Here is a 12,158-nt window from a genome sequence, read left to right on the forward strand (position 1 = left end):
GTTGGTAGCAAAAGAACAACAGATGATAGCTAACTTAGTTTCTCGGTTGTTAGAAATCTGACCAGACAAAGGATTGGTCCCTACTCAAAAAAAAAACAACACCTGTTTTAGCAGTGGTAAAGCCACCTTGGCAACAATGTTACCTGACGGGGATCTGTGCTCATGTGGTGTCACCTGGTACAGGAGGCTGAAGATTTTAAAAGAGCAGAGGCAGGTCTGCTTGGAGACCTTCTCCAGTACATAAGGGACAGACTACTCACCATGCAACAGCCTGCAAGAGGCACGGAAAATCCTGCCTACCTGGACTAATGGCACGCCCATGACTCACAAGAAAAGAGTTAGCTAGAATGTGAGACACATTGCAGTTTCAGATGTTTATGGTTTTGTATGATCTATACTATCTTATGCTTCATGTGATTAGATATAAAAGAGCAAAAGCTGTTAGACTGTGAAAAGTTTGTGTGTTGACTACTTCACCTATGCACCCGAGAGTCCGACTGTAAATCAAAAGCTTCACACCTTTTGGGTGTGGTTCTGGGAGATGGGTGTGTTTAAGTAACAGCAGTATCTCAGGGGTCAGTGATAGTCCTGGAGGCCTAGAGCAGATGGGCTGAAGAACCCTATTTCAAGGAGGCAGAAAGAGTCAGTGGATAACTAGCGAAGGATTTAAACACAAAAAACAACCTATCTGGACTTTTAATATGTCAAAGAGGGAATCAGGAGGTTCCACCACTGTAATATCTGTTGGCAAAAAGGGGAGCATGTGGAATGTGAAGCTCGTTAAGCTGTTTATAGTCACAGCTGGCGGCATCAAGTGATGGCCCCAATAAAGGAACCCCCATCATCCAAATGGACAACATCAACCCCCACATCAGTCACTGGTATGGTGACGTGAGAGTTAGGGAAGGTATTGCTGAGAAATCAGGTCAGCCAGTACGAAAGTCAGTGCTGTAGGCTGTATTAACAGTGTTGGTGCTGATGAAGCATCCCATCAGCTCCAGGGTTAGATGTTTGGGGCCAGTCAGTAAATAAAAGCCTGGATAGACCCTTGAAAGTGAGACCACATTAACAAATGCAAAAGGATGCTGCATTACATCTCACCAGGGCCCCCCAACACATGGGGGCTATTGTGAATCAAAATCTAATGTCAACACTGGCATGAGGCCCTCAAATCCCATCCCAGATGGCACCCAGGGAATTTCTGAGCCAGTCTCAGAACAATGCAATCTCATAGATGAGGCCGGGTGACAAGGCAACAGCATGTAAGCTAAGGAGCCAATATGTGAGTTGATGGCCCAGTGCCAAGCACAGAGACAGAAGGGATCCTAGAGATTCTCAAGTAGAACCACCTCTCTCTGAGACTAGCATCAACTGGTTTGGCTCCAATAGTTCCAGTGCCAGGAGTTGGAGACGGCATTGTTCCAGTCTGCTTAGTACTGAAGAGCTCAGCACCAGAGAACCCAATGAGGAGCAGCAGTATCTCTCTCTCTGGTACAACGTTGCATGGTGCAATGTTCTCTCTTTTTGAAGGAAGGGGATCCAGAGACTGTTGCTGTTGCTAGAGGAGCAGAGGCTAACTCCTTAAGTAAGCTCAATAGGAGCCTAAGCAATAGTAGGTGCCTGGTTGCTCAGTGCCAACACAGGAGCCTAGCAGACTGTGATGGCTTAGCAATGGGCTTCTTAGGTTTGGCTAGTTTCAAATGTCCCTACCAGGAACCAGGCTGTGAGAATAAAAAAATCACAAAGCAATTCTAAAAGAAATGGAGGGAGGTAGAAGGAAGGAAGGAGTGTTAAGCAACAGACATGGTTCCCTTCCCACCACCTCCCAAAAAAGTCACACAGGGAAAAAAATCCATACAGAAATGGACTTGAGGGATCAAAGAGAAATTTGTGGTGTATCTAATAAACCTCTTTCTCCTCAGTTAGTAAATCAGACAAGATTATAGATACAAAATCCCCCGTCACCCTCCAAAAAAAGCCCACCAGCTAGGACACAAATAGTGATATTCCATTTTCAGAAACTCTCCGATAGGAGATTGTGACTAAATTTGGTCAAACAGTGACTTTTCTACTGTTTGGAATATAACAAACAACAGCAGTATTTAAAACATATTAATAAGCTAGACAAGGGGTCAACAAAAAAAGGCTAGAACTAAAAAAAATAATTATATATTAGTTTCATTTGTTGTCCTTTTCATTGTAAGCGCTTCAGAACAGGAACGGTCGCTTTCTGTGAATCTGTACAACCCAGTAAAATGGTGCCCTACTCTTGATTTGTCCCTATTGTCTGTATCACAATACAATTCACTCGAAGTTTAAAAAAAAAAAAAAAAGTACAGATGCTGCTACAAAATGTCAGTTAATATAAGAAGTTGTTTCACTGCTGTAGTCAACAGTAAGTTAATGATTTTGCAACTGTCATTCACCGCATTCCAATTTTAGATGCAAAGCTTAGGGACAGTTATGAAATTAGTAACCAGTACAACCAGCAACCTCATGTTTCAGGGCTCTATCCAATCACCAGCAGGGAATCAGAAACTATTTTTTTCCCCCTCAATGTGCAGCTGGCTAGATGTATTGAAGGAGTAGAATTTTTCATCTCTCTCTGCAGCCTGGAGCACTTGCTGGAATCATCTGGGCATCTCCCGCCTAGTCAAAATTATAGCAAGCGCACTGCAGGGATCTTGAGCACTGGTGGCACCTTGCTCTCTCCTGTTTTATGCCTGTGACAACTGGTTTAGTCTTTTGAGGACTGAAATGCTTTAGCCTAACTGAAGCCTTTTGGCTTAATACAAGGGTAGCTGCATGAAAATTTAATGGTACTGTGGCATGCAGAAAGTCACACTAATGGACCTACTTAGTGGTCCCTTCTGGCCTTAAACTCTGAAACTTATGTCAAAAATTATGAGCTTGAATTCTCAATTCAGCTTTAAATAAGAAGGGAACAAGTCAGAAGTGTACATCTCATGAATCTGATAAAGAAAACTTTACACAGATGCAATTAAGCAGCTGCATTTCAGTCTCATCTGTATGTTGCGTTCAAAACACATTAGTTTTGACAGTATCATGCCTTTTACACCACTTTAGTTTTAATTGATCATGCAGATAATGTCAGTAAGTTGCAGATGTAGAAGTAACTCAGATTCTCCCTATTTATACATCAGAGATAAGAAATGCAACAAGCAAGCTGGAAGAACAATACCAACAACAACAACAGAAAATTTGTATCTGGAAACTCACCTACAGTTGCTCTAATTAATGGGGAGGAGTCACCAATGTTGTTTAGACATTCACTCTTGATGAAGTCCGTTACTCCATTTGGAAAGTTGTGAAAATGTGCTTTCACATTATTCTTCAATATGAGACCACTCAGTGACCGTGTGGGCTCATCTGCAACAATACAATAAAATCACATTCAGATTTCACTGTGTGTATAGAACACTAGCACATGTACTCTTTTAAAAAGGGAAGAATCATACACAAAATGCTTTGTACCACTAAATTTCAGTATCTCCTGTTCTGCTTTTAAGAGAATAGTTGCTTTCAAGGGTAACAAATATCCGTCAGGTGAAGTTAAGGCTAACTACTAGCAATGGTTGCAGAATTAGGGTATGGCTACACTTGTGAGTTAAGAGCACATTAAAGCAGCCCTGTGTGCTCTAACTCACGATGCGTCCATACTGTCAAGGCACGTAGAGCGCTCCTGGTACTCCACCTCGGCGAGTGGAATAACGTTTGATACGCCCCCCGTTGGAGTGCTGTGGAGCCAGTGTGAAAGCCCTGCTCCGTTAATGCTCTCTGATCAGCCTCCAGAAGTGTCCCACAATGCCTATTCTAGGCACTCTGATCACCACCTTGAAGGCTACTGTCCTGCCCTCAGGTGACCAACCGTCACACCCACCCTTTAAATTCTCTGGGAATTTTGAAAGTCCCCTTCCTGTTTGCTCAGCTGGACATGGAGTGCTCTCAGCGAATCTTTCTTGGTGACCATGTCTCCAAGCGCCAGGCAATCCCCAGTATAGAGCAATGGCGAGGTGCTGGACCTCAGTATTTGGGGGGAGGAAGCTGTCCAGTCCCAGCTGCGCTCCAGCCGTAGGAATTACGATACCTTCTGGCAGATATCAAGGGACATGATGGAAAAGAGCCATGTCTAGGACGCACTGCAGTGCAGGGTTAAAGTGAAGGAACTGCAGAATGCCTACAGCAAAGCCAGCGAGGCAAACAGCTGCTCCAGTGCTGCTCTTGCGACCTGCCATTTCTACAAAGAGCTGGATGCAATACTTCAGTGTGACCCCACCTCCACTCCGAGTACCACCATGGACACTTCAGAGCCCAGTTCAACAAGGCCAGCGGAGGAGCAACAAAGCGGGAGCGAGGGTGGTGAGGCGGCGGAAGAAGACACCCTGGAATACCTAGATGCATGCAGGAGTTGTTCTCAAACCAGAAGGAAGGTAGCCAGTCATGGAGGCCATTGCTTGGGGAAGGACAAACACCAGAGGAGTTTCCCAGTAAGCAGCTTTTATTTTGGGAAGGAAGTTATTAGGTGAGGGCCCTTGGGGTAAGGAGGGTTAGGGCTGCATGCATGCCTAGATGCAGAACAGGGCTTTGATGTGCTCTCTCACAATCATGGTAATCAACTTCAGTGATCTCTTCAAAGGCCTCATCCAGCACTTGGGCAATGCTCTTGCACAGGTTTCTTGGGAGAGCCGCTGTTTTCCTTGCCCCAGTAAGGCTAATATGTCTGTGCCACTATGCCATGAGGGGCGGGGGGGAACATTGCTGCACACAGGCAAGCTACATATGGGCCATGGCAGAAGCCGCATGGTAGCAGAAGACCCTCCCTTGCTTCCCAGGTCACCTTCAGCAGCGAGATACCTTACAGGACGAACTCGTGTGGAAAATGTGGGGACAGTGTTCAGAATAGGGGCCCCCTGCAGCTCTTGGCTCTCCCCAAGGCACAGAAACTCAGAGGGCAGCACAGCCACGAAACAATCATTCCTCCCGAACTCTGTGCTTACTCACCATTTTGGGGCTCCTGTGGGGTATGTGCGCTTGCTTTGGGACGGGCAAATCATGCTATTGTGTAGACTGTGCTTGCTCTCCTTAAGTATGGGGGAAATCATTGCTCTGTCTGGCATGAACAGTGCTACCTCTGTTAAGTGTTGCATTTTCACTTTATAGATGCAACCCTGAGATCTCAGCCATCCTCATTATCATCGGCCGAGAGACTGCAAAGACTCAGGAAGAAGCCACACAGAAGTAAAGATGACATGCTGTATGAAGTAATGCAGCAGTCACTTAATGAGAATCTAAAAGTGCAGGAGTGGAGGGAGAGCGAAAGGAGGATCTGCCAGCAGAATGCAGATCGCCAGCACAAAAGCGCGGAGCTCCAGGAACCAAGTACGGATTGGCTGATAAGCATCATGGAGCATCAAGCGAACTCGATCCAGGCGCTCATAGCCATGCAGGTGGCGCACTACTGCGCCCATACCCCCCTCCCCCACTGCCCTTGTCCCAAAACTCTTCCCCTTGTGCCCCTATATCACCTTCAAGCCACTTTCCCCAACATTGCGGTTCTTATCGCCACCAACTCCTTCCAACACCTGTAGCTTCAGCACTCGGCCCTGAAAACTACGACCCTTAGCCACTACACTCAATCCCTATCACCATGCAATATAGCCATCCTGAAGTGCAGCATTCATTGCACAGCACTCCAGACAGGAAGTCAGAATATGATAATAGGACATATGCAAATCTGTGATTGTACCATTCTCCACTCCACCCCCTTGCCCTTTCAGTTTCCCAAGCAGTTGTGTTTCTTTTCAATAAATGAATTTTTTGACTTTGAAAACATTATTGCATTAAGTAAAAGATACCTTAGCCTAGAAAAGAAATGGGCACTGCAAGTCAGCGTAGCAAACACAGATTCCTACTAACATTGGAACCACTGCACTTCACTCCCGTGCAGCGCACCAGACACTGCTGGTGGCTTTCAGCCTCAAGGCATGCCTAATCCTTGCAGCCCCCGTGCTGGGCCCCTCTAATAGCCCTGCTCTCTGGCTGTTCAAATTCAGCCTCCAGGTGTTGAACCTCCGAGGTCCATGCCCAAGTGAAACTTTCAGCCTTCCCTTCACAAATGTTATGGAGGGTACAGCACACGGATATAACCGTGGGGATTGGTCATCGGCCAGGTCCAGCTTCCCATATAGAGAGCACCAGCGGCCCTTTAAATGGCCAAAAGCACACTACACAGTCATTCTTCACTGGCTCAGCCTGTTGTTGAATCAATCCTTGCCGCTGTCAAGGCTCACTGTGTAGTGTTTCATGAGTCACGGCATTAAAGGGTAAACGGGATCTCCAAGGAATACAATGGGCATTTCAACTTCCCCTATGATGATCTTCTGGTCTGGGAAAAGAGTCCCAGCTTGCAGCTTCCTGAACAGGCCAGTGTTTGGAAAGATGCGTGCATCGTGCACCTTTCCGGGCCAGCCTGCATTAAAGTCAATGAAATGCCCACAGTGATCCACAAGCGCTTGGAGAACCATAGAGAAATACCCCTCCCAATTAATGTACTCTGAGACTAGGTGGGCTGGTGCCAGAATTGGAATATGTGTCCCATCTATTACCCCTCCGCAGTTAGGGAAACCCATTTGTGCAAAGCCATCCACAATGTCATGAACGTTATCCGGAGTCACTGTTCTTCTGAGCAGGATGTGATTAATGGCCCTGCAAACTTGCATCAACTATTCCAACAGCAGACTTCCCCACTCCAAACTGGTTGGTGACCGATCGGTAGCTGTCTGGAGTTGCCAGCTTCCAGATTGCAATAGCCACCAGCTTCTACACCATCAGGGCAGCTCTCAATCTCATGTTCTTGCACTGCAGGTATGGGGCGAGCTCATCACACAGTCCCATGAAAGTGGCTTTTCTCATCCGAAAGTTCTGCAGCCACTGCCCGTCATCCCAGACTTGCATGACGATGTGATTCCACCACTCAGTGTTTGTTTCCCGAGCCCAAAAGCGGCGTTCCATGGTGGTGACCACGTCAGTGAATACCAAAAGCAATCTCGTGTTGCATGCGTTACTCGAGTCGATAACATTCTGAGTCCTCACTGTCACTTTGGATCTTAAGGGTTAACTCGACTGCCAAACGTGACATGCTGGTTAGATTCGTCAGTATATTCCTCAGCAGTTTGGGCTCCATTCCCGCAGACCGAAAGGGAAGACAAAGCACGCAGCACAAAATACTTTGAAAGATGGCACCAAATGTGGACGGAAGCACAGAGATTGCAGGGGATGCAAACCGATGCATCACGGGGTGTTGGGACAGGACACAGAATGCCCCATCATCGTCCCCTCCCCCCCACAAGCCATAGCACCAGAATGGGAAGAGGTGCTTTATGGGCAGCTATGCACGGCTCCCAATGCCACTGCAAGTGCCACAAATGTGGCCACGCCAGTGCGCTTGCAGCTGTCAGTGTGAACAGACTGCAGCACTTTCCCTACAGTGCTCTTCGAAGGCTGGTTTAACTCAAAGTGCTCTACAATTGCAAGTGTAGCCATATCCTTAGAAATATAATCTCTCACGTCTACTGAAAACTGTAAATTAAGCACCCTTGTGGTGGTGGGTGTGTACTGCAAAACATCTGGATTCAGTTTCTCTTCCTTATCTTGCAAGTCAAGCAAGAAAGGTTAGAAGTGATGTAGGGACAAGTGCAATAAATCCCTGAGACACAGTAGTATACGTTATATTACTGAACAAACTAAGGAAGTATTATACAAGGTTCTTCAGACCTAGCTATTCCAAACTATTTCCAGACGGAGGAAAACATGCTGTGTCCCAATATTATTTTGTTACACTAGGATTCATATTACATAACATTTTAATTAAAGCTCTTGACAAAAAGAAAGTTATGAAGTGGTGTCTGTTTCTCAATAAATCCACTTGGCTAGATATAGAATAATCAAAGCTTTTATCAGTTTTGGATTTTCTGGGTTTACTTATCTTTGCCTTTAGTGTCCCAATAAATTATTAAAAAAACAGCTTAGATTTCAAATGCCTTGGGGGCAAGAACCTGTCTGAATGTTTATATAGGAACATTCAACCAATCACTCAATATACATGATAGCAATTAGATTACATCAAGGAATAAATATTTAACTTCACAGATTAAAGCGAAGACCAGTATAAACACAAAAAGCAGTTAACGTATGAAGCCCTTCAAACCACCTTTTAGAAATTTTAATAAGAATGGCATGCAAAGCCTTGACCCAAAAGCAAAGTCCCCCACCATCAAGAGTTAAGAATGTCCATAAATAGAATTTTTTTTAATGAGAACCTTCAATACTATTTCAAAACTTAGAATACGCATTTGAGAACAAGACTAAAGTACAAAGCACAATAAAACCAGCCACCAAAGAAATGTAGCTGCTCACACCATTTCTAGAATGCTTGAAATTTGAAATACCAGAAGCCGAAAGTTATTATTTCATTTGCTAGACTAGGATCCACGTAAAAGAGACCCAATTTTTTCAGGGTGGCACGTTAAGACACTTATTAGATTTGGATTAGCTAGTTAGAGCAGCAGAAGTGATCACACACACTGGTTTATATAGCACTTCCCATTAGCCAGCTTCTATAGCTGTCCAAGGCAACTACTTAGTGTTATCCATCTTCTGACCAAAAGAAAAGGTCTGAGCATATGAATGGCCAGAGCTCAGAACCATCAGGCTGGTCTATGTAACATTTCTACTTGTCTTCCAAAATGCCATAGTGCAGACAGTCGAGACCAAACGACACCCATGCTGTATGTGAAGAAGCAAAGGGGCACCCATTTCTAGCCTGTGTATCTGGAAGCCACCTACTTCTGAAATTGTACCCTAAGAACAAGTGCCCAATGGTCCTCAAGCTCCCTAGAGCCATAACTCTAGCAGGCTTCCTGAGCAGACAGTGGTCAACCATAAATGGTCCTTGCTCAGTTCCAGCACAGAAATGATATTTCATTGGTGGGCATTCCCCACAATAGACTTATTTGCCACAAGTACAATATAAAATGTCAGAATGTTTGCTCCAGAGGAGGCCTAAACCTAGGGTCACTACGAGATGCCTTCCTTCTGTAGTGGAGATGTATGCCTTTCTACCTGTGCCCCTGATCCCTGAGGTGATCTCAAGATAAGAGAATGTCATGATTACTTAGTAGGAGGGGCATTTCTTTGAACAACAAAGCCGTCGAATCAGTTTCCAGCTTTTGCTAGCTGGGTTCTATATTTACCAGCTCCTCCAATTCACAAGGGTTCTGGAACCGAGGGGAGGGGGGGAAATAATCACTCAACCATCAACAGTGGTAGAGGCATGACTGCCTCGTCTGGAGACTAAGACAAAATAGGGGCTTGAGGGATAGCCTCTTTGTCCACCCTAGCCTCCTGTCCTTCAAAGGTCTCTGTGTTAGGGGTTTGGTGGAGGAGATTGAGACCACAGTCTCCCGGTGCAATGAAGCTAGAAGTCTATCAAAGTGCTGCCAATATGCTACCCAAGGATCCCAGTATGGCCACAGGGGAGGCCCATACAGGAGAGAGGATAGTACCAAGGACTGATCCCACAATCTCTGATGTGGGCAAGGGTCCTTGTCAAAGTATGGGTTCCCGTAATGATGCAGAGGGGAACCCCACACTGATAAGGAGGATATTCACTGAACACCTCCCTCATCCTCCTGAATGTCCTTCGGGGGGCGAGGGGGAGAAGAGGGGTGAAGAATCCTGTGGTATCAGGAAGCACTGGTAATCTGGAGACTGGGGTCTCAGTACTGAGACTATCACTACGGCTTGTCTAACACTGACAAGTCCCTGGAGTAACAGAATTCCTACTGTACTGATTGGATCAATACTGATGCAGCAATTGAATTGAGCAGTACTGTTGGCTTGAAATGTGTTGGCTCCAAAGCTGAAGGTGCATGCTTTGATTTTGTTGGTACTGATGGAGCCTAGCGTGAAGACACTGTTGCTAAGTCTGAAACAGACTGTGCTGGGGCCTTGCTGGCACCATGTTTCTCCAAAGTGCTGTAAGATCTCCCTGCTCCACTGGTATTGGAGGAAGAGTCTTTCACCTCCATGGCACCAAGTGAAGAGGTCTAGGCCTCAACACTATACACCTCGCAGAAGATTGGAACTTCTTGGGAGCTGGCTCCTTGTGGTGGGAGACCACACTCCTCCTCTTCAGAGATTTCCCTGAGCCCTCCAAGATCTCCTTTTTATGCGAGATGTTAGCCAAAAGTTGAAGGGGCAATGAATCTGTTCAGACACAAAATGTCCAAAGAGGGTCTCCACACCTGACTCAGAAGCAGGTCAAAGGGAGTGCTCCATCAGCAGCTTCAGTTTGGTCTCCTGATTCTTCCAAACTCTAGATTTCAGAGCCAGGCAAAAGTTACTTGGGAGAGTCCCAGATCTCCCAAAAACGTAACAGATGCATAGAGTGGACGTTGCTGGTCGGGATAGCCTCTTGACAAGAGCCAGGCATGCCCAGCCAAGCCAAATAAGCTCTCCAGAAAAGTGGAGGAGAAGGGAAAAAACCCACTAATTCTGTACTCCAAACACTAACTACAAAACATGATGAGGCATGCACAAGGTGAAACAAAAATACAGTGAAAACAATGGAGTACAAATTTAGAAGAGTCAAAAGGGTGTTCACCATCTAGCATCCATCATGGAATAAATAAAGGGATGCCACATGTTCTAGACATCTAGAATGGACTAGATAATATTTAGTCTTGCCATGAGGGTTGTGAGCTCAATCCTTGAGGGGGCCATTTAGGGATCTGGGGCAAGAATTGGGGATTGGTCCTGCTTTGAGCAGGGGGTTGGACTAGATGACCTCCTGAGGTCCCTTCCAATCCTGATATTCTATGAGTGCAGAGGGTTGGTCTAGAGGACCTCTTGAGGTCCCTTCCAGTTCTATGATTCTATGTTAATTTCCAGATAAAATATGAGTCAAACTAGGGTCATGCACATCATTGCTAATATACGCCAAGCTCGATGTGTTGGACAACAATTTATGTGCAAATACAGGCCCATCTTGGGTAGCTGGAAACTACCCCTAGCCCGCGAGTCCACCTCAGCCTATATAAGCAACTGAGTGCAAAACCATGTGCATTACAGCTAGCAGTTTACAGGTAGCAGCAGGGGGCACCAGAGAGCTTCCTGAGGGAGCACCAAATGGGCACTTGATGGATCTGATTTTAGTGGAAATCAGGTTTTCCAGTTTTTTGATTTTTCACCAAAATCAATAGGCTTCTGCCCATCAGCATCTGGAACATTCCCCACAATTGATCAGATGCTCTTTTGAAAAGTTACTGCTTGTCAAACTGGCAAATTCTCTGAGTGCAGGGCCCTGCTTTGCTCGCTCCATTATGTTAATCTATTTGCATTACAATAATTAATTCATGTCAGATAAGATATTTTTAAAAAAAGTTACTAAGTACCAATGGTATATAGACAAGAGGTTGATTACTAACAATTTATAAAAAGTAACTGAAGTAGAGACCCTAAATTATTAAATCACACTTATCCTGTCAAGAATCATTAAAACTCAGATAAATTAAGTCATAAAACCCTAATTCTGTTTGTTTTAAAAACACACAGATCTGAAAAGTGCTTTGTTTCCAAAGATTATCTAAGCAACTCCCATTAAAAACCCAGTTTTTCCTCCCTCCAATCCCCTCTCTCCCTCTTAAAAAAACAAAAACAAACAAAAAAAGTAATTTGTTTTTAAAAATAACTTTTGGATGATTCCAGTTAACTCCACCACAACAATATCCTGGGCTAAATAAATAGTAAGGCTAGAAGGTTTATTAGTCTGGGATATGGCAAGGAGTCAACAGGAAGTTATATGGCATCGAAAGTTATACGGTATTGTGTTCCAGCATAGATGTGACTGTAGGATCAGGATTATAGGGGCTTAATTCCTATGTAAACTGAAAAATATTTAATACCTAGAATTAGGGGAGAAGACTGTCAAAAGCTGAACATTATGTTTATAGGTGCATGACAGATAAGTTGAAAATAGGAGGCAATCAAGCCATAGGGATTTGCATAAGAACTGCATGATTAAAGAACAAATGTTATGGACATGCAAATCTCAACATTCTGATTGTCCAAAGGCCATT

General features: G+C 44.8%; 1 protein-coding gene across 7 annotated transcripts in view; it reads right to left on the minus strand.

Moving 5' to 3' along the window:
* The window catches only part of TNPO1 (transportin 1), a 165,202-nt gene that overhangs the window by 97,339 nt on the left and 55,705 nt on the right, over positions 1–12,158 (minus strand). For 6 of the 7 annotated variants that reach the window (XR_006281255.1, XM_043514268.1, XM_043514270.1 and 3 more), the window contains one exon: positions 3,241–3,390. The exons of the other annotated variant lie outside the window; for it this stretch is intronic. Coding sequence is in view for 5 of the 6 variants with exons in the window: in XM_043514268.1 (XP_043370203.1) it covers positions 3,241–3,390 (150 nt within the window). In the remaining variant the exon portion in view is untranslated. The remainder of the gene's footprint in view (positions 1–3,240; positions 3,391–12,158) is intronic. 7 annotated transcript variants of the gene reach the window in all.

Source organism: Dermochelys coriacea, chromosome 5, assembly GCF_009764565.3.
Source record: "Dermochelys coriacea isolate rDerCor1 chromosome 5, rDerCor1.pri.v4, whole genome shotgun sequence".
Lineage (NCBI taxonomy): Eukaryota > Metazoa > Chordata > Testudines > Dermochelyidae > Dermochelys > Dermochelys coriacea.